This window comes from Gymnoscopelus braueri (genome assembly GCF_963280865.1).
Source record: "Gymnoscopelus braueri genome assembly, chromosome: 2".
Taxonomy (NCBI): domain Eukaryota; kingdom Metazoa; phylum Chordata; class Actinopteri; order Myctophiformes; family Myctophidae; genus Gymnoscopelus; species Gymnoscopelus braueri.
Genome location: NC_137604.1, coordinates 22,053,015 through 22,076,091, shown reverse-complemented (window position 1 = coordinate 22,076,091; position 23,077 = coordinate 22,053,015). Strand labels below are relative to the sequence as shown.

At 40.4% G+C, this 23,077-nt stretch overlaps 1 protein-coding gene across 1 annotated transcript in view; it reads right to left on the bottom strand.

The window, feature by feature from the left end:
* Window positions 1–22,590, bottom strand: part of neurl1aa (neuralized E3 ubiquitin protein ligase 1Aa) — an 88,211-nt gene extending 65,621 nt beyond the window's left edge. Inside the window, exon 1 of the mRNA XM_080446553.1 lies at window positions 22,426–22,590. Within this exon, the coding sequence (XP_080302679.1) occupies window positions 22,426–22,459 (34 nt within the window). The 5' untranslated portion in view covers window positions 22,460–22,590. The remainder of the gene's footprint in view (window positions 1–22,425) is intronic.
* Window positions 22,591–23,077: the final 487 nt, after the last annotated feature.

Here is a 23,077-nt window from a genome sequence, read left to right as displayed (position 1 = left end):
AGATTGGCTATCTTCAAATGGCCGAAATGTATATAGGGCTGAAGCTGGTTACTTATGATAATCTAATACATAAGTAAACTAAGAACCTGTCATCAGTCTAACCGTAGAATATCCCCCCCAAAAAAATCTATCAATGAAAAAAAAATCTATCAATGAATTTTAAGCGGGCAAACTTTCAGACTTTTGAAGAAGCAATCAGACTTCAAGGATTGTCTGCTAATTTCTTTGTGTCACCACTTGTCACCAATGTCACTTGTTTAATCTGTATTCTGTGCAAGTTCTCTCTCCTGATTGGATAACATTGGTATCCTGACCTGAAGATGGCTTTTCTGTTTACTAATACGGTATGTTTGACTATGAAAAAACTAGGCCTACACTGAGTCATTTTACAAAAGGAGAAATGGCTCATTCTCCAGAGTCATTGTCATTCATATGGTGTGTTCCATTTCTATGATTGTGTTTTCAATTTTGCCCTCCAGTGTGCTGTAAAGGCTTTGTAGTGTGCAGCAAATGCTTAGTTGTGTGTACTGTAATGAATGGTATGTGTGTGTCATTTGAAAATATGGCTGTGTGTACCAAATTAAAACACAAGTTCCATTTTGTGAACAGTTAAGAGATTTGATGGCAAAGAGTCACCTTGCGAAGGGAGTGTAGGGTTTAGCATTTTGTGTGTGAGGTTTTCTGTTCAGTTTTGAGAAAGCCGTTATTGTTTTGAGAAACGTGCGTTAACAATGGTGAAAAACAGTACATTAAAGTACACTTTATTTTTCATTTGTTTTTTATTTGGTGTTGCTGATGCCTTTTTATATAGTGGTGTTGTTGCTGCATTCTGTTTTTGTTTTGTTTTTGTATTTCAACTTTTTCTTACTGTAAGTTTTAAGGTGTGATGATAAAGACGTTCTGATTTGTTAAAGGGAGAGAGAGAGAGAGAGAGAGAGAGAGAGAGAGAGAGAGAGAGAGCGAGAGAGAGAGAGAGAGAGAGAGAGAGAGAGAGAGAGAGAGAGAGAGAGAGAGAGAGAGAGAGAGCAGATAGAGAGAGAGGGGGGTAGAGAGAGAGAGAGCAGATACTGTAGAGAGAGAGCAGAGAGAGAGAGGTAGATAGGTAGAGAGAGAGAGGTTGAGAGAGAGAGAGAGAGAGAGAGAGAGAGAGAGAGAGAGAGAGAGAGAGAGCAGGGAGAGAGAGCAGGGAGAGAGAGCAGGGAGAGAAGGAGGTGAGTTTCAGTTCAAGAGGGTGTGTCAGTGAAGCCATAGCCTCCAGTCATTGTGAATTGACGACTGACTGTTTGTGGTTGCAACACTTACACATTAGGGTGTTGCATAATAGCAAAGAAAAATAACTGCGCCGTCTAATGTTGAATCTAAAGACTTCCATGTTCTCAAAATAACAATAGCCTCTGTGGTTGTGGGTACTAATAGCAATAATAAAAACAAAGAAAAGAAAATTTGTATTATGTTTTACGATGACATCCAAAAAGGAAATGCAATGTTGTCCACATATCACTCTGTTATGACTGCATGTTCAAAATGATTTAAAAAAATCAAGTGGCTTCTTTATTTTATGAACCATTTGTGAGCAGAAAGTTATTGGCAAAAGACATGCATTTACGTGCTTCATGCAACTAGTGGAACTACATATCATAGTATCATAGCCCATTTTTGCCTGATTTTGAATTAAATCAATTGCATTCAGTTAAAACGACTCCCAACTAGCCTATGACTAGACGAGCGTGAATTCACACAAAGCTCATTAATATTTTCAAATATTTGTGGTGTATTTTCCAGGGACTACTTGGGAGTTGCTACCGAGTTGCTCATTTACAGGGCATGCATTAGTGACCAGTATAATATATGACGCGGCACTGTCCAATACATCATCCCCCAAGAAGTTGCAAAGAAACAAACTCGTTTCAGTGTTGTTGTTATTATTGATCACAACAACAAGGCTTGGTGCAGGAGGGAGGCCTGGGGCGGTTCTGGCCTGCTAATGAGATGCATGGAGGAGAAATGCGTTTGACTGGGAAGCTGGGAGCAGGTGGCTGAGGGAATCTGCCCCTAGACACACACACACACACACACACACACACACACACACACACACACACACACCGCTCCATCAGTCACACTCTTCATTTACGATCGGTCGTACGACCACCGGGCCGGCGCAGCGAAAAATAACCGATCTGCAAGCGCACAGCGCGCCACATCCGTGGCGCGCTGTGTGCTTGCAGATCAGTTATTTTTAGCCGTAAATCAGGCTATCACTGAATAAACAACACAGCACTGTCGCACTGTGCTTTCATCCGACGTCCCATTGGAAACGAGCCCCAAATAGAACACTTCATCATTCAAGCGAACAAGCTCATTTGGCTCTTTTTTTTTTTTTTTACAGCACCGTTCTAACGCTAAGGGCCTCAGAGGGGTGTTTTGTAACATTTCGAAGCTAAAAGAGGCCAGTGTTGCTGAATTTATAGAAAAATCTAGGGCTCTTTGGGGTGCCGTCGGGTTCACTCTCAACCTCAACCCTGGCCCTGAACACCTGAGTGCTGTCACTAGATGAGATGTTCCATACTGCCTAAAATACTGTCATCTGTATCGGCGAATATGCCCGTCATACTGTAACTTATCACGTGATATTTAATTTACAGTAATCGATTATTTTGTATTTTGAATGCTTCAGTTGATGTCACGTACGCTACTGTTTTATACGCTGGACTATTCACATAATTAGTTCACTAACTTGTGGCTGCACTTTAACAATTATTAACATGGAATTGTTCCTGGATTTCTTTGTTAAATGCAGTGGTATCCGTTCAGTACTCGGTATATGCAAGTTGCTCTGTCACATCTCCAGAGGGCCATCATTTGGGTTGAGTGAAATCTAAGCAGATAACTCACTAGTATTCAGTGGTGGAAAAAGTGCTTTTTTTACTTAAGTAAAAGTATCAATACTGTAGAAGGACTCTCTTACAAGTAAAAGCCTGAAATTCAAAATGTACTTGAGTAAAAGTACAAAAGTATTGGTATCAAAATGTACTTAGAGTACCAAAAGTAAAAGTACTAAAATGTTTAAAGAAAAGCAAATCTACAAGCTCACAACGCGTCGTGATGCGACGCGTTGTGAGCTTGTAGCTATTTTCAAATAGCCTAGGTATAAAATAGAGCTAAAGTGGTTAATGTATGTTTTATAATGTAATAATTTATATTAGCAAAGTAACTAGTAACTAAAGTTTTCAAATAATTGTAGTGGAGTAAAAGTACAATATTTGCCTCTGAGATGTAGTGGAGTAGAAGTAAAAGCATAGACAATTGGAAACACTCCGGTAAAGTCAAAGTGCCTCAACATTGTACTTGAGTACAGTACTTGAGTAAATGTACTTAGTTACTTTACACCACTGCTAGTATTATGTTCATTACGTTAGCAGACAAAAGCATGGCAGTTGGGTCATGTCCTGAGGAGCCCTGATAAAACACCAAATCAATTTTAAAACTACAGCCTCTCCATCTCTCTGTCTAGTGTCTACTGTCTTTGTTTGTCTTAGTAAATGAGCTTTCCAGTGCTTTTTTTTCTTTATTTTTTATCTCACACACGCATCCACTACCGGTCCAGTCTGGCTCACATAATAATAAAGGGCATCGCCAGTTTGCCTTTTGTCTCAGAAAAAGAGCCACAGGAGAGCAAGTGAAGTGAATGTGGGCTCACGTGGGCCCGGCCAGATTGAGCTGAATGCATTACTGGGCCGCTCGCTACAGAGAGAGAGAGGGCGCAGCTGCCGAGGAAGAACGAGCGGAGGTTAACCCATTCAAGCCGGGATACGCATCTGTGTAACCACTTAAACCATTGTTTTATACTTGGGCTATTTAAAAAAATAGCAGATATACAAGCTCATAACGCGGCACCGAGTGCCGCGTTACGAGCTCGTAGATCTGCTGTTTTTGAAAAATCGTGAAAATGTGTGTAAATCTTTGGATGTGTATATTTTTTAAGCGAACATTTTTAACTCAAATCTTTTGCTACTGGGGGTCCCTGGAACGAAATATTTTGAGATGGGGGTCCGCGGGCCAAATACATATCATTTTGGGGGTCCTTGGCATGAAAAAGATTGACCACTGACATAGAAACATAGGTTTTTCCCAGAAAAACTGTTAGGATTTAGAAGACTTTTTTTTTTTTTTTACAATCGGCTTCAGGTCTTAATGGGTTAAGTGTGAATTCATGTTCCTTAGCAACCCCCTCGCATCAAAAGGGCTTGATCAGCGAGCTCGTTCAGGCCGCGGCTATCATCTAGGGACACACAACAGATGCCACGTTGTTTGCCAGGGCACAACCCAACCAACCACACACACAATATCTGTGTTTTTCAAACATTCAGAGCTTATACTGGCACTGTTCTTATCGAAAGAGCTCATTCTAACACGAGAGAATACAAAAATGGAAATTCAGTGTTTGCCGTTGTAGAATTCTGGCATGATTTTCTTTTGCTGTTTTTAATTAATTTAATTTAAGAAGCTTTATTCAACCAGAGACTATTTAAAAGCAGTAGTTTCAGGGGGATGAAGGGACACATTCATGATATCGTTGCTGTCGGGCAGAAACCTCTTATCTCCGTATTCTAACTTCTTGTGTTTTTTTCGTAAATTAAAACCCATTAAGACCTGAAGCCGATTCTACAAATGTCTTCTGAACAGTATTCTGAAAAAACGTATGTTTCTATATCAGTGGTGCTTTTCATGTCAAGGACCCCCCAAAACAATATGAATTTGGCCGCGGACCCCCATCTCAAAACATTTTTGTTCCAGGGACCCCCCAGAAGCAAAGATTTGAGTTAAAAAATGTTCCCTTTAAAAGAATATATATTCAAAGATTTGCACACATTTTCAAAAATAGCAGATCTACAAGCTCGTAGCGCGGCACTCGGTGCCGCGCTATGAGCTTGTAGGTTCCAGGTCTTATGGGTTAGCAGCCTACTCGATCGTACTACAGCGTCACATAAAAGCATCAGAAGTAGCATATCCGTTTCGAGCTTGTAGATCTGCTACTTTTGCTATTTTTGAATTTGAATCCTGAAAAATATCAGTTTTGGAGATATGAGGTTTCCACCCGACAGAGATGATATATATATATATATATATATATATATATATATATATATATATATATATATATATACATACATTCACATTAAACGGTTATGTCGTACCCGGGTCTCGTGAGGGCTGGCATGTACTGGCTTTTCTGAGCCTTTATTGACAGTGACAGTGGATATACTGTAGACAGTAAACAGAGAGAGAGAGAGAGAGAGAGAGAGAGAGAGAGAGAGAGAGAGAGAGAGCATGGAAGTGACATGCAGCAAATGGTCCCCCGGTCCGGGAGTCGAACCGCAGACTCCCGGTCAGCCATTAGAGCCCATTTACCTCCAGACCACACGCCGTTTGTGTGACTATTGCGACATCCACTCTGTTGTCATCTGTACCGTTTCCTGTGGTTTGTGTGATGATGTCATAACTTCAGGCCAGTGGTGGAACAAGTACTCAAATGTTTGACTTACTTGTAACTCTGTTACAAGTACAAGTCCGGAATTCAACATTTACTTGAGTAAAAGTACAAAAGTATCGGTATCAAAATGTACTTAAAGTACCAAAAGTAGGAAGTACTCAATATGCAGAATGTCCCATTTCACAAGTTTTCAAATGTATGAAATGTATAAAAATCCTTTGAAAACAGCAGATCTACAACAATGTAGATTGGCTATTTTCAAATGGCCGAAATGTATATAGGGCTGAAGTGGGTACTGTATGTTTTGTAATAATAATCCAAATCTACAAGTAACTAGTAACTATAGTTTTCAAATAATTGTAGTGGAGTAAAAGTACAATATTTGCCTCTAAGATGTAGTGGAGTAGAAGTAAAAGTACTGAAAACTGGAAATACTCCAGTAAAGTAAAAAATACCTCAAAATTGTACGTAAGTACAGTACTTGAGTAAATGTGTTGTTGGTGGTTGTCTTTATTGTGATGTTACTAATGTGATGTTACCTAACCTGATTATCAGACTGAAGCTGCGTGGAGCTTCAGTCTGACATTGGCTCCAGTGTAGGCGATTACAAGGGGGAGGGGATTCGAATTTCCCTAAACCAATCACAAAAGATCCACGGATCCGCCTACATCTGACGTCATCGCACAGCTTGTTTTAGCAGATCTTTGCTGATTGGCTTGTCGTTAGACCCGCCCCCACCTCCGACTCTCTTTCTACAATACATTTTTGTACCGAATAAATCCAAAAGGTTCACATTACAACACCAGACCAAGAGAGGCGGTTCACTCAGAGAGTGGGCGGGGTCTATGGTCTGGAACCAGGCTATTATCTATGCCCTGTATCTGTAACTTTTACTGCTGTGCTGTCTCTGGTGCCTACATTTCCCCCGCAGGATCAATAAAAGGTATCTATCTATGTCTATCTGGTAACCACACTTCTGCTCGGCTATATCGGGCAGCCCACGGCCGACATTTCTACCGCTGAGCTAAAACAGAGGGAGATATTGAGCTTTGAGTTGCAGGCGATACCCCTCTTGTCAACCAGTAGTTATACTTTTTTATATAAAAATAGCAGATCTACAAGCTCATAGCTATGAGCTTGTAGATCTGCTATTTTCAAAAGATTTGTATACATTTTAAAACATTTCAAAACTTGTGAAATGGGACATTCTGCATAATGAGTACTTTTACTTTTGTACATTAAGTATATTTTGATACCAATACTTTTGTACTTTTACTCAAGTCAATTTTGAATTCCGGACTTTTACTTCTAACAGAGTATTTCTACATTGCGGTATTGATACTTTTACATGTGAGTACTTTCTCCACCACTGTTAGTGCGTCCCTTTCCCTCCGTATTAAACAGCATCTAATCCTGCTCCACATTTGTCACGTCCTAATGAAGTTAAATGAGCTATGATGTTAAATTTATACCTTAGTGACTCACTCCATCTTGTAAAGTACCATCTGCACGGTGGTAAATAGACTAGAACAATGTAGAGCAATGATGATGACTCTCTGGCTGTGTGCGATCATGTGTAAATCAGCCCCGTCCTCTTTCCATCTCATTCTGCTGAGATACGACTTGGGCCAAATCTGAGCTGAGGGTACTTTAACCCATTAAGACCTGAAGCCGATGTCTCCTAAATCCCAACAGTATTCTGAAAAACCTATGTTTCTATATCAGTGGTTCTCAATATTTTTCATGTCAAGGACCCCCAAAATTATATGTATTTGGCCGCGGACCCCATCAAAATATCTTGTTCCAGGGACCCCCCAGAAGCAAAGATTTGAGTTAAAAATGTTCGCCTTAAAAATATATATATTCAAAGATTTGCACACATTTTCACGATTTTTCAAAAATAGCAGATCTACAAGCTCATAGCGCGGCACTCGGTGCCGCGCTATGAGCTTGTATATCTGCTATTTTTGAATAGCCTAAAGTGTAAAATAATGCTTTTTAGCTCAAATCTAAAAATGACACAGTTCCAGGTCTTAATGGGTTAAGTTAAAAAATGAACTGGAAAAACCCCAGACCGCCCCAAAGCAAAATTGCTATAACTTTTCTGTTAACCCCTTAAGACCGGGAACGCATGCTGTGTGTCATTTTAAGATTTCTTTGACTATTCAAAAAATAGCAGATCTACAAGCTCATAGCGCCACGCACAGAGCGCCGCGCTAATATATGAATTTGTAGATCTGCTATTTTTGAAAAATCGTGAAGATTTGTACAAATCTTTGAATATATTTATTTTCTCCTGGGGGTCCCTGGAACAAAATATTTTGAGATGGGGGTCCACGGCCAAATACATACCATTTTTGAGAACCACTGATGTTGCAGCAACATACGTTTTTTCCAAAAAACGTTAAGATTTAGAAGACATTTGTAGAATCCCCCAGAAGCAAAGATTTGAGTTACAAATGTTCGCTTTATTCAAAGACCCACGATTTCCCCCAAAAAATTGCAGATCTACAAGCTCATAGCGTGGCAAGCTAGTAGATCTGCTATTTTTGAATAGCTAAATATTATCTAAAATGACACAGATGCGTCCCCAGATTGAATGGGTTAATGTTCTGCTTAGCCATGTGTATGCAAAAACAGCATTTTATCGATGATTTCAACCACTGTGTATAACTAATACGGTGGTTTGAAAGGGGCTTGAGTAGTTAATTCATGATTTTACTTTTTCCCCTTCCTCGAAAATGTAGTGAAGTCAAGTCATATATCGTCGGGTGGAAACCTCATTATTATGTCCAAAACTGTTACTTTTCAGGATTCAAATTCTAAAATATAAAAAGTAGCAGATCAACAAGCTCAAACGCGTTTTGAGCTTGTTGATCTGCTACTTTTGATATTGTTGTGTGACGCTGTAGTATGATCAAATAGGGCATTAATTTACGAAAAAACACAAAAAGATAAAACATGGAGGTTTCTGCCGGACAGCAAACGATACCCAAAAACTAGAAATACTCAAGTAAAGTATACATACTCAAAAAAACGTACTCAAGTACAGCACTCGAGTAAATATACTCGGTTATACTGTCCACCAGACTGCAGTATGTGTGTGACGCTGGGCGGTACACGGTGAACAGAATGTCCCTCCTCATAAGGTAAAGTGCAGAGGTCTTTATTGAGCTAATGACAGCACTGTCATGACAACTCCAATCCCTCTCCCACAAACACCGTGGCATGTATGTGACTAAGACCTCGCACGCCCCGACGGACTGAGGCCTTTGTTGAGCCGTAAGCTAATCTCTGGCCGTCGTCATCTGGCTGAGGAGAACGCTGAACCAAAGGTTACATGACCGCGTACCTGCGTGTGCGCGTGTGCGTGTGCGTGTGTGTGTGTTAATATACTTGTGAGCATTGGTGGACTAAGTAACTAAGGAGATGTACTCAAGTACTGGACTTAAGTACAATTTTACTGGGGTATTTCCAATTTTCAATACTTCTACTCCACTACATCTCAGAGACAAATATCTGACTTTTTGTTCCCTACAATTATTTGAAAACATAAGCTACTACAGCACTAGTTACTTTGTAGATCTCGATTATTATTACAAAACATGTAGTAGGCCTACATTAACCACTTCAGCCCTATTTAAAGTTTGGCTGTTTGAAAATAGCCGATCTACAAGCTTGTGACGCATTGTGAGCTTGTAGATCTGCTATTTTCAAAAGATTTGTATCCATTTTACACATTTGAATACTTGTGAAATGGGACATTCTGCATAATGAGTACTTTCTACTTTTGGTACTTTATGTAAGTACATTTTGATACAAATACGTTTGTACTTTTACTCAAGTACATTTTGAATTCTGGACTTTTACTTGGAACAGAATATTTCTACATTGCAGTAGTGATACTTTTACTTCAGTAAAAACTTCTACAGTCTAGTAGAATATGAGAAATAGACGTTGTATGAGGACCGTTTTCCTGGTCCTCACAAGAGAAATGGTTGATTTATGGTTGTAAAAAGGTTTTTAGAGATTGTTTACTATTTAAAAAAAAAAGATTCAGATTAAGTTTAGTTCAGGGAGTAGTCTAGAGATAGAGTTATGCCTGATTTACACTTTAGGTGCGTGCTAGTGTTGTGCACCAAAAAAATAGCTGATCTACAAGCCCACAACGTATCGCAGAGTTTGTAGATCTGCTATTTTTCGACCTTTAGGCTTACGGTTAAAAAATCATTAAGTACATAATACAAATATGTGTGTGTGTGTGTGTGTGTGTGTGTGTGTGTGTGTGTGTGTGTGTGTGTGCGTGTGAGTGTGTGTGCATGTGCATGTGTTTGTGTACACGTTGTGCTTTTTTATTGTGTGTTTAAAGTTTAAACACACAATAAAAAAGCACAACGTGTACACAAACACATGAGTTTATGTGCATGCACACGCGCGCGCGCACGCACACACACACGCACACACACGCACACACACACATGCACAACTAACTGAAAAAAAACTCTATCTGCTGCGACCCATGTCAGCCAAATGCTTTACAATGCAAACAGAGATCCGACTGTTTGTGAAGGTTTAAATATTTGTTCAGGATGTTAGGTCCATCACGTCCCGGAACCAGATGGAAAACACAACAACCATAAAGGTTATTCTGTCTCTAAATAAATGATCCCCCTGATTCAAGGAGACTACAGTATTATACTATTTTAAAGCTATCCTCAATGTGTATACAAATAAGTCAATAAGTTCAAACCATCTCCAAACAGAGATGTGTGTGACTGTGTGTACGTGTGTGGGTGGTTAATTGGAGAACCATAACACATCTGGTTAGAAACCATAGCACATGTGTTGTTGGGATTATACTGCAACCAGACAGTTCACATAATGTCAGGTCATTTAGCTGTCAAATAAATACTTAATTGTCTTAACTCTTAACCGACTTAAATACTTCCTTTTAAGTGTGTGTGTCCTATAGTCTCTTGTCTCTCTGTCCATGCTGTGGCTAATATCGCAAACCACTTGACCAATCAGCGGCAGATTTCTTGTCCACGCGGGACTTAATTCTTTGAACATTAAGTCACATTTAGTGAATTAAATTCATGACCTCAGATCCACTCCATATCTGGGCAAGACTGAACTGATGTCATCGTCGTGACAGGGTAGCCACGGCACGCTAAACCCAGTCTTGTTGTTGTTGTTTTATATAGGCTGGGCAATATGACTTCAAATCATTATCACCATTGTTTCAAACTTTTGCCACGATTACGACTTTTTTTTATACAGTGAAAATAGCAGATCTACAAGCAATTCGCTATTTTTGTACGCCACCAATACACTAATGGACCCCTTAGCAGACGACGCCACACTGGTTGCAAGCGTCATACTGGTTGCAAATGAAACACATTCTGTCAGGTCTCGCTAGGGCGCGCAGCACTAGCCAACACAGAAGAGGGGGTTGTATATCACCCCAAAACAACAGGTTGAGAATTGATTGCATGAAACAATCACCTGTGCATCCAGTCTCAATGTTGGTAAACAAATAATTGGTCTATACAGGGTTAAGTGGTTAATCAGACTTATCGTCAATTATAAGTCAATTATGAAAAATACAAATAAATCTATTGTTTTAATCTATTCATTGATATAGGCTATAATGGAAGAAACATGAGCAGGTGGGTTATTGGCTCTATATGGGTTTAGATATATTTTCAGTTAATTGCCCAGCCCTGCAATGGAGTACACATTAATAAGCTAAATAACTAGGGCATCCTAACATGCAGGGCAGTACACATGCATGTTGCATGCACACCAGAGACAGGAGGTCAATGAAACCCAGCGAGCTGGACACACCTGGGTGCTATTAAAGGAGAATTCCGGACAAATTAAGTGTTATCTTTGATGTCTCGTTACTCACCTACCGATGTGAAAAGTAGCGTTCTTTTTTTTCATATATTCCCCTGTCGTCATTTTTTAAACACCCTCCGTTGTTATAATGGGAGCGTGAGGGTTAGTGAAATTCGTCTATTATAACCGACGCAAAGTTGTTTTTTTCACTACTAGTATTCATAGTAGAGTCTCATGATAGTCAAACATGCGTTGAAACTATCTGCGAGGCTGCCGTCAATGGCGAACGATTTAACACTGGTTGCTTGTTTCTTCCAGAACCTGGCAACTCGTGTTGCCAGATTCTGGAAACAAGCAACCAGTGTTAAATCGTTCGCCATTAACGGCAGGCTCGCAGGAATTTTCAGCGCATGTTTGACTATCATGAGACTCTACAATGAATCGTAGTAGAGAAAAAAATAACATTGCGTCGGTTATAATAGACGAACTTCACTAACCCTCACGCTCCCATTATAACAACGGAGGGTGTTTAAAAAATGACGACAGGGGAATATATGAAAAAAAAGAACGCTACTTTTCACATCGGTAGGTGAGTAACGAGACATCAAAGATAACACTTAATTTGTCCGGAATTCTCCTTTAAGGACGCTGATCTTAATGTTCAAAATCATAGCACTAATATTACTTTGACAGCTTTTTACCATTTAACCCATTAAAACCGGGAACGCATCTGCATTAACCACTTTAACCGTTATTTTATACTTTGGCTATTCAAAAATAGCAGATATACAAGCTCATAGCGCGGCACCGAGTGCCGCGCTATGAGCATGTAGATCTGCTATTTTTGAAAAAAGCGTGAAAAAGCGTGAAAATCTTTGAATATATATATTTTTAAGGCCAACATTTTTAACTCAAATCTTTGCTTCTTGGGGGGGTCCCTGGAACAACATATTTTGAGATGGGGGTCCTGCGGCCAAATACATATCGTTTTGGGGGGTCCTTGACATGAAAAAGTTGAAACACAATTTGTTGATCCAGAGACCACCCCCAGAAGCAAAGATTTGAGTTAAAAATGTTGTTTAAAAAAAATAGATGTATTCAAAGATTTGCACAAAATGTTCAAGATTTTTCCAAAATAGCAGATCTGCAAAGCTCATAGCGCGGCACTCGGTGCCGCGCTATGAGCTTGTAGATCTGCTATTTTTGAATAGCCAAAGTATAAAATAATGGTTATATCCGGATTCAATGGGATAAAAAAAAAAAATCTCCAACTTTAGAAGCTTCTTAATGACTCTGAGAAAACTGGTCCACTGCATTAATCTCCAACAGGTTAGATTACTGTAATGGCCTCTTCACTGGACTTCCTAAAAAAAAAGACTGTTCGAAGGCTTCAGCTCATTTAGCCATAATTATGTTCACTGGAACAAGAATAGCTCAACACATTATTCTAGGTAAATTGATTTCCAAGTACTACAAGGCTTTTACCCACAAAAACGCTAGCGTTCCTATTCTGGGAAGACGGAACATTCTATCTAACAAGCCGATCCATAAGCTCACAGATCTGCTATTTTCAGGCTAAGATATTTAGTGTGTAGAGTGTAAACAGGTGGGGGGCCTAGTACAGAGCCCTGGGGGGACTCCGGTCAACTAAGTATATAGGGGTTTAAGAGGTTTATCTCCTGAAGGCATCTATGACCCGACTTTCTGGCTCTAAGCCTATCAGACCTGTCAGATCATCGAGACACTGGTCTCCTCACTACAGTCTACACCTGGTGAAGGTGCATTTTAGTGACTATGATCCTATCTATTCTGGAATGAACTTTCTATTAACCTTAACCCATTAAGACCGGGAATGCATCTGTGTCACTTTAGATTTCTTTGGCTATTCAAAAATAGCAGATATAGATCTGCTATTTTTTGAAGAAATCGTGAAAATTGGTGCAAATCTTTGAATATATATAAATTTTTAAAGCGAACATTTTTAACTCAAATCTTTGCTTCTTCTGGGGGTCTCTGGAACAACATATTTTGAGATGGGGGTCCACAGCCAAATACATATCATTTTGGGGGCCCTTGACATGAAAAAGTTTGAGAACCACTGATATCATAGCAACATACATTTTTCAGAAAACTGTTAGGATTTAGACATTTGTAGAATCCCCAGAAGCAAAGATTTGAGTTACAAATGTTCGCTTAAAAAATATATATATATATATATTCAAAGATTTGCACAAAGTTTCACGATGTTTCAATCACAACAGAGACAATATTATACTACCATAGTGCAGGGAGGTATGTTTAAGGTATCTGTTTACATTATCTACTTAAATGGATCAGATGGCAACATGGTTTACACTGAAGCCAATGGGCCCGGAGGATCGTTGGTATTAATGATGTTTACATAGCGTTGTTTAGATGAAGTATTCAATCCCACTGACTCATAACGACCAAGCCATTACCGTCTGACATGGCGGCGACTTTGAAATGAATCGCGGAATTACTGGAAGAGTATCAGTTACACTCACATCATCATTCATGTTCCACACTGACACTGACACTGCAATAGCCACTAGCTGTGTGATAAAGCTTGTGATAAAAGCCTAAAACAATGCCAGATTTTTCGGGACCACCTTTACCAGTGGTTCTCAAAGTTTCTAATTTCAAGGACCCCAAATTTGGTATACAATAGGCCACGGACCCCCATTACTCTTATGGGTCCATTTGGTTCCATTGGTACGGTCTCAGAGTTACAGACCTATTTGGCTCCATTTGGTTCAATAACTTAGCTGGGGACACCCTGGAAACCCCTTAAGGACCGGACTTTTAAAGAACCACGGACCTAGACCACCGATAACCAATTTTGGACCGATATTTTGCAATAAAAGTTAATCTTAGATTTGGTTGAGAACATTTTACATATTTAGCAAAACAAATTAAGACAATACAGACATAAACTGAAATGTATTTTATTTAACCACTTAAGCCCTAAAGAGTTTCAAAAATAGCTCACAACCCATGACATTTTCACCTACTACTGCACATGCCCAAAATAGGAACACCAGTTTGAAAGTTGTAAAAATTTGGGACTGCATAATTGCCGATAACCGACCGTCATCAAAAATATCAGCTAAAACAATAGATCGGCCAGGCTCTAACAAGAAAAAAAAACAGTGGCTCTAGTGCATAGCTATAGAGTGTGTATTCTCGCTTACGTAATTTGCCTTAGCCTGGGGGCGGGATTCTGTAACTTGTGATGCTTATTCTTCCTATGACTGCATCTCACAGCACTCCTCTCACTATCTGTATCTTAACTGCAGTGCTGCCTCTGGCGCCTGAATTTACCCTGCCGGATCAATAAAGGTCTCTCTATCTATCTAGTGTGTGAGGATAATAGATATTAGGCTTTGTACTGCATCTTGTCCATGCTAATCTCCAAAATTCCTTGCTTGTGCATTTATGCACGACCAACAGATGCTGTGCAGATAAACGCATCGTGAAATCCAATACGCTCTGCGGGGCTTATTAAAGATAATGGAGATTACTATAGTACCTACCGTGGGCAGCACTGTAACTATATAGCTGCGTCTGCTATTCTACCTGGAGACATAAGACACGGGAAGGGGCTCTGGTTATGTTTGTGGTAACCAAGGGGCTTTAATGCGCTGCTAGGCAACCGTCGTGACAAATCCATTGATTTGGCTGATAGATTGGCCTGCGTGCCCATGGCAATGCGACACAAGCGGTTTCCGTAGGAACACAGATCAGTAACAGCGTAATAAGGTGAACCTGGGTCACTGTGCACTCTACTGTAGATTCCTCATATTAGTCTGAGCTTTACCACCGAGGGGGAAAAACACACGGTTGATGTATCCGTTCGCAACGCTGAGAGTGTACAAGTGTAACCAAATGCATTTGTGCACTCTCAGTAGGGCTGGACGGTTATTTCAGACTTTTATCTCGATTAGGATAAATGAACAATTATTATACGCTATAAAAAAAATGTTTACACTGCCCTCATAGTACTATGACAAGGTCTGTATTGTATTTTTTGCACGCCACAATATATTTTCTTGTCGATTTAATGACAAACTCAAAAAAGTAAGTATAAAAAAAACCTGCCTCTAGATTATTCCATTAACCTACATGAGCAAGATTAAGTTGGTCAGAGGTCTAAACGTTGGTTTCTATATATTTCCGGTTAATTGCCCAGTGCTATACTTCGTTTTTTTTTTTTTTTTACCACTGAGAGAAAAACAATCGTAATGCTGACGGTGTACAAAACATACACTGTCAGCGTTAAAGCCCTATACTCTGCTCATATCCTATACAGTAGAGACTGCCTTCCCTATCAATAATTCAGCCGTCACTGTCAAGCCGCTAATGACCCAGGAGTGAAAGGTGAGCCGTACGGGTTCTGATGAAAGACCGTCTGGATGACGTGCTCCTTCTTCACGGTCCACTAATCCCCCCTCCCACCCTGTTACCGCATTCTCTACCACCCAACAGGATTACACAACAGAAATCAATAAGTAATACTAATAGCATATGGCCATCTACTGTATACCGTTCCTATTGTCATAGGACCATGTAATCCAATGATGCCTCCTTGGCGGTGAATTAGAGCAGGATGGATGGCGGAAAAGGAATAATGAACTGTGGTGAATACATTGAGCGAAAGAAAAGCAGGTATTATTAAAAGGTATCTGGAAATCATTAATGTGCATGATGGGGTGCTGGGTTGAAGGTGACCTGCTGATGAGGTAGGGCCTTGGCGTGCGTGCGTGCGTGCGTGCGTGCGTGCGTGCGTGCGTGCGTGCGTGCGTGCGTGCGTGCGTGCGTGCGTGCGTGCGTGCGTGCGTGCGTGCGTGCGTGCGTGCGTGCGTGCGTGCGTGCGTGTGTGTTTCTATTACTATACTTGTGAGGGGCCAATGATTTTTCAAAAATAGCAGATCTACAAGCTCTTACCGCGGCACTCGGTGCCGCGCTACGCGCTTGTATATCTGCTATTTTTGTAGCAGATATAGCCAAAGTGTAATATAATGCTTTTTTAGCTCAAATCAAAAAATGACACAGGTGCGTTCCAGGTCTTAATGGGTTAAAACAGACTTTTAGAGTTAGGCATATAATTACAATTAGGAAAATATTCATGTTGAGGTTTAAGGGTTGGCATTAGACATTTATATGTTAGGTTTAGGGGATAGGGTTAGGATTATGCCTGATTTATCCTTATTTGCGTGCAGGTGTCCTTACAAATGTTGATGTCTTTACAAGTATAGTAACACAAACGTGTGTGTGTGTGTGTGTGTGTGTGTGTGTGCGCGTGCGTTATAAGTGTGCCATCGATATGGGTCACAGTAAGCATTGTCTTCCAAATGTGCTTTGTCTTAAACTTGCCAAGAATGCCCAAGAAGAGACTCAACAGCACCTGACCCTAACACATATGTTTCTGTCACCCCATAGCAACTGTCTGGCCCTCATAAAAGCTCTTTACTTCTGTAAAACAAGCGCATGCTCGCGTACACACACAGTCACACAGTCCAAAGTCATACAGTCACACACACACACGCACACGCACGCGCACACGCACACACACGCGCACACGCACACGCACACGCACACACACATCCTCTTGCTACTTCCTCAACTGTATCATTTGACAGGAACAGATGAGTTTACAACAGGCATAGAAGCAAAACAAAAACATTTTGTAACCAAGTGAGATAAAAACGTCTAAAACAGATTACTTTGCTGCAGTTCAACAAGCAGCTTTTTGTACAGCGATGGATGGCGATAGCCTATAGCAACCCATAAAATATACCGGTAGTTTTTTATGGGTTTTTATTTATAATTTTTTTACAATGAACAGCCCCTGGGTTTGTCCCATGACTTTAGTGAGATTCAGTGTAATGCCTTGAAGTTGGCTTGTAGAGATAAATTACGGTTTATACTGCATTCAGCTCAGGCTCAGCCATCCCTTTGGCCTAAAGCAGTGGTTCTTCTCAACGTTTGCTGGACCAGGGCCCACTTCAAAATCCCTAAAGAAATTTGCGGCCCGGCCACCTGACCACTTAACTCGGCAGCTAAAAGAACTTGACCCAAAAAATTACAAATGTTCTATCACTCACCCCATGAAGCCGAGTTTTTTTTTTTTTTTTTTCGCATTCCTGAGCCAATAATTCAATATTTGCTGTGGTAGGAGACCAATGCAAAACTATATAAAAAAGATTATATTAACTCCAAAAAAACTCTCACAGTGTAATCACTGAGAGTACTTCTACATTGTAGTATTGACACTTTTACTTAAGTAAAACATTTGAGTACTTCTTCCACCACTGGATAAAGACATTGCCGTCTCGCTGTATCTTGGCGTTGTCACTGTTTGTTTTGGTAGACGGGGACGTTTTTGTGGGCAACCAAAACAGTAAAAACACAAAAATTCAGCTAGAGGGTATAGTGTGTTTCTGTAGGTAAACACCACCACTGATGGCTGCTTCTAGTGTGAAATGATTGGTAAAACAAAAAAATGATTTGTTGTTTTGATAAACACAGGGCAAAGGTACAGTAGTTTAAAGGTCCAAGTGCTTTGCCAGTTAGGGCCCACTTGCAATACGCTCACGGCCCACCAGTGGTCCCCGGCCCACAGGTTGGGAATCATAAAGCCTTCGTTCTCAAAGTGGGGTCCGGGGACCACCAGGGGTCCTTGGGGGGATACCAGGGGGTCCCCAGCTAAATTTGTTAATAAAGCGTCACAATCATTTTAACCCCTTTATCCAATATTTTATACTTTGGCTATTCAAAAATAATAATCGTGAAAATGTGTGCAAATCTCTTTCTTTTTTCAAAGGCGAACATTTTTAACACAAAGCTTTGCTTCTGGGGGTCCCCGGCACAACGTATTTTCAGGTGGTCCTTGGCACGAAAAAGTTTGAGAACCACGGTCATAAAGGATACAGAGATCCTGTTCATCCCCAGCTGAGACACACACACACATTCATTGGAATGAAAGGTTTGCAGCCGGAGCCACTGGAACACAGTCAGTCCAGTCCAGTCCAGAGCTACCAGCAGAACGCTCCCACACACTCAGTCAGCACAGACTCTATTATGCAATGGAGTCAGCCAACGCTGTTTGGATGATGTGTCCCACACCTGACTATACATTCTACATTTTCTTTCAATCCTGAGTAAGGCATATAACGATTTATCGTAAATTAATTCAAACTGGTGACGATTTAAGTCGATTTAATTAAAAAAAACGCGATGCAAACAGCAGAGGGCGAAAAAAAGAGAAGAAAATACAGGATCTTTGTAAGAGAATTGATAACTTGATAGTTTTCAGTCATTTTCTATTGTATTGAAAAGAGGATAAGAGCAAACACAGTATTTCTCTTATCCTCTATAAGAAAGATACTGGATTTGTGTAAGAGAAATAATTTAAAAAAAGAAAAGAAAAAGAAATTTCTGGAAAATACTTTTGGGTTTAAAAAAATCGTGAAAATCATGATTGGAATCGCATCGTGAGTTGAGTGTATTGCTACATGCCTAATCCTGAGTTCATTTGACTCTAACAGATTCTAAAAATGAACCCATACAGGTCAATCTGAGTTCACACACACATTTTGCTGTATATCGTTGCTGTCGGGCAGAAACCTCTTTATCTCCATATTTTAACGATTTTTTTTTCGTAATTTAACGCCCTACTTGATCATACTACTGTAGTGCCACACACACAAGTATCAAAAGTAGATCTGCTACTTTTACAATTTTCTTTATTTGAATAATGAAAAGTGACAGTTTTGGTCTTGGACATATGAGGTTTCCACATGACAGAGATGATATATACTGTATGCATTATTGCATTTAGCTTACATGTGGAATATACATGGCCATACGGTATCACCGATATTAAAGGCAACCAGACTGCGAGGTGTGAAAGATGCTGTGCAGTGACCTGACCTTAGAATGAATCATGAGAGACTACAGACACAGGCATGGAAATAAACGGGACTTGGGTCATCTAAGGCAGTGGTTCCCAAACCTTTTAGCTCGAGACCCAAAAGAGAAATTTGACGTTTGCCTGGACCCAAACGAGTGAAAATAGCAGATCTACAAGCTCGCAACGCATCGATCTGCTATTTTCACTTTTTCATAAGAATTTTTTTTTAATGAAAATTATTATTATATAATTTTTTATTAAATACTTTGGGGATTTCTATTTTTTTAATATATAGTTATTTATTTAATTACTCGTGACCCATAAAAATTGTTAGTTAGATCACTGTTTGGGAAAGTGATCTAAGGGGCTTAAGTGGTTAACCTCTGCTTCACTTTCTCTTCCAGATTAGGTGTAGCCTAGCCCTAGGCTACAACAGTGTTACTTTAACTCTGAGAGTTTAGGAAAAAGGAGGGGACCTAATATACACCCCTGGGGGACTTCGGTCAACTAAGTACAGGGCTAAAGTGGTTAACCTCTCACTCTCTCTTCCAGATTAGGTCCATAGAGGTGTAGCCTAGCCCTAGGCTACACAGTTATATATATATATATATATATATATATATATATATATATATATATATATATATATATGAGTGTGTGACGTGCGTGTGTGTGTGTGTGTGTGTGTGTGTGTGTGTGTGTGTGTGTGTGTGTGTGTGTGTGTGTGTGTGTGTGTGTGTCACGATTCTTAAAAAATAGCAGATATACAAGCTCATAGCGTGTCACTTCGCGCCGCGGTATGAGCTTATAGATCTGCTATTTTGGAAAAATCATGAACAGTATATAGTATACATATGTATATATATATATATATATATATATATATATATTTTTTTTTAAGCAATTTTTTTTTACTTAAATCTTTGCTTCTGGGGGTTCCTGGCACAAATAGTTTTTGAGAAGGGGGTCCGTGGCCAAATGCATATCATTTTGGGAGTCCTTGACAAGAAAGTTTGAGCACCACTGATAACATAAGATTTTCAGAAAACTGTTACGGATTTAGAGGACATTTTGTAGAATGGGCCTCAGGTCTCAATGGGTTAACTCTGAGAGTTGTAGGCTTACACACATGGATACATGCACACTGGTGTTGATGTTTACTGTGCAGTATAATTAGACAGACATGAACTTTTGGGTCATGCTTCTGTTCAATGGTTAATGACTGCAGGAAAGAGATCAGGCAATGCAGCTGACAGGGGATCAGATCTCTCTGAGGTGATGTGGCCTTTATAGTCTATTGTCTAAAAAGCGCTGGTTCTCAAAGTGGGGTCCGGGGACCCCCCCAGGGGTCCTTGAACGGGTTCGAGGGGGTCACCAGCAGAATTAGTTAATATAGGTTATAGTATAAGTTCAACCACTTTAAAGTTATATCAGCAATTTGGAAAAATAGCAGATCTACAAGGTCACAATGTGTCAAGATCTGCTATTTTGTATTAAAAAAAAAGATATCTTTTAAACATTTTAACAACACAAATCTTGTGTGGGGGTCCCTGGCACAAAATATTTTCAGATGGGGGTCCGCGGGCCAACTCCATAATTAATGTGGGGGTCCTTGACATGAAAACGTTTGAGAACCACTAGTATACAGTGTAAGGGAGACAGTGATGGCACCATCTGCACCTGGGAGGGACATGGAGTCATGGACATCAGCATCCTCAGGCGGTCCACAGCAGGTTTATTATAGCAGCAGAATGATCAAACTGTTATGAGATTCTGGCCCCAACAGGCAGTATAACAAAACGGTGATCAAGGCCGGGCCATCAGAGAGAGAGAGTGTTTGATAAGGATGGCATGGCAACGGCTATACGTCATGGAGACGCAAAACTCCGACACCAATTCATCAACACGACAGAGATGAGGCGATCACGCATGCACCATGGGGGGCAGACATGGCTGGAACTACTGGACGCTGCTTTAATGTTTTGGTGGCCTGGGGCACTTTCTTTTTGTTTTGCATCCTACAATGTTACGACCATGTGAGGAGGGTTGACAAATCAGGCCTAAATGATGTCTAAAACACAAATGAGACATCAGATATTTCTGATGAGATTCGGCTCCGATTCAACTATCCTGCTGAATTAAAATAATGTAATTACACTCATTTAATTAAATCAGAACTACTGTCCGCTGCGTTCAGCCATCAATATAGGCATTACTACTAGACGTCACATAGGCTATTCACTTGCATCATAAAAGCCTATAGGCCCCTTCCCTTCGCCAGTCTGTCCCTGTTCACCTAATTGGATTAATCTATGGGCTTTAATTAGCACAAGGTGGTCAGGAAGAGTCTACAGGAGCAGAGCTGCTGCTTTAAACAGGGACATATAGGCTACAGTGCCTTGATGGCACCAACAAAGATAAGGCCTGGTTATTTTTGAACTTCTGCTGCCTATTTCTGATTCTGACCAAACTTAACACTAATTAGTGGAAGAATAGTTGACACAGTAGATTAAATCAGCTGTTTGCTGACTTTAATAAGTTGTCCTCTTTGCAATTTAGGCTATGGCTGTTATTCATGTAAAAAAATCATTGAATGAGATGAGTGATTTGACCCTATCTGGCAGACTAATAAGATACAGTAGCTGCAGAAATGGGCTCCAGCCCTACAATGAGAAATTGATTTATTGATCTTCGCAGGGCTTTGAATTGATTGCACAACAGCTGTACTACACATAGGCCTGCTGGCTGCATCACATTAAAGAGACGAGGGGGAAAACTCCACCATACATAGAGGGAAACCCCCACCAACATCTACTCTCTCCTCAGCTGAGTGTATAACAATTCTATAGCATGGAAGACCTTCATAGAAAACAATGGTGATGAAAAAAAAATGAAAAAACAAAAACGTGAGTTGCACTTCATCGATGCAATAACTGAACACTATCATTTGCATAATTTAATATATAGGTCTGTACAGTGATATCACGGTGACATACAGTACCGCTGGCATAGGCATAGGGCTCCCTGATCATAATAAAAAACACACATTGTTTTGCGCTCATAAGCTACAGTGATCCCGACACGATCATGTCACAACCTGTCAAACAGCACGTTAAGATTCATTCAAAAATGAAAACAAACCGCAAATATTCCTTACCGTACAAGGCAGTTCGCGTTATTTGGCCACCCATGGCTTATAGTAGTAGCTCCTCTACAGTCGCCTTCCGATCGCATGTATAGCCTATCGATTATTTAGATCCTCTCGATGCACGCTCCACATGCTGGTTCCACATTCTGATCCCAAAACGAGTGCCTTCTCCTTTCCCTGAATAGATGATAAACACTGGAGAGAGAACCCCACACACGCACGCGTCACGCACTCACGCACACACTGACACACCTCCTTGAGCGCAGCATAGATCAGTGAAGGCGACTCCCCCCCCCCGTGCGTCCATCCACTGTGCGCTCCTCTCTCCGCTTCACTCACACTGATATTTACATAAAAGGTGGAGACTAGCTGTGTTGTTGGTGTCGTGAGCGCGTTTAACGCTGTCACTGCCGCGCCGGTCCTCGTCCTCCTATCGGTAAGCGGAAGACTCGCCCCAAAACACGCTCACCCCCATTTTATTTTTCGCGGAACGCTCGCCCCCCTGCGAGAAGCCCCTGACTGCAGCGTACTTGCCCCCCTGCAGCGGTTCTTGTATTCTTGTATTTGTTTTACTGAGGGATAAAGTTAGAATGAGGTTAGGTTTAGGCATAGTTTTACTGAGGTTACGTTTAGGAACACATGAAAGTACAGTTTAAATACA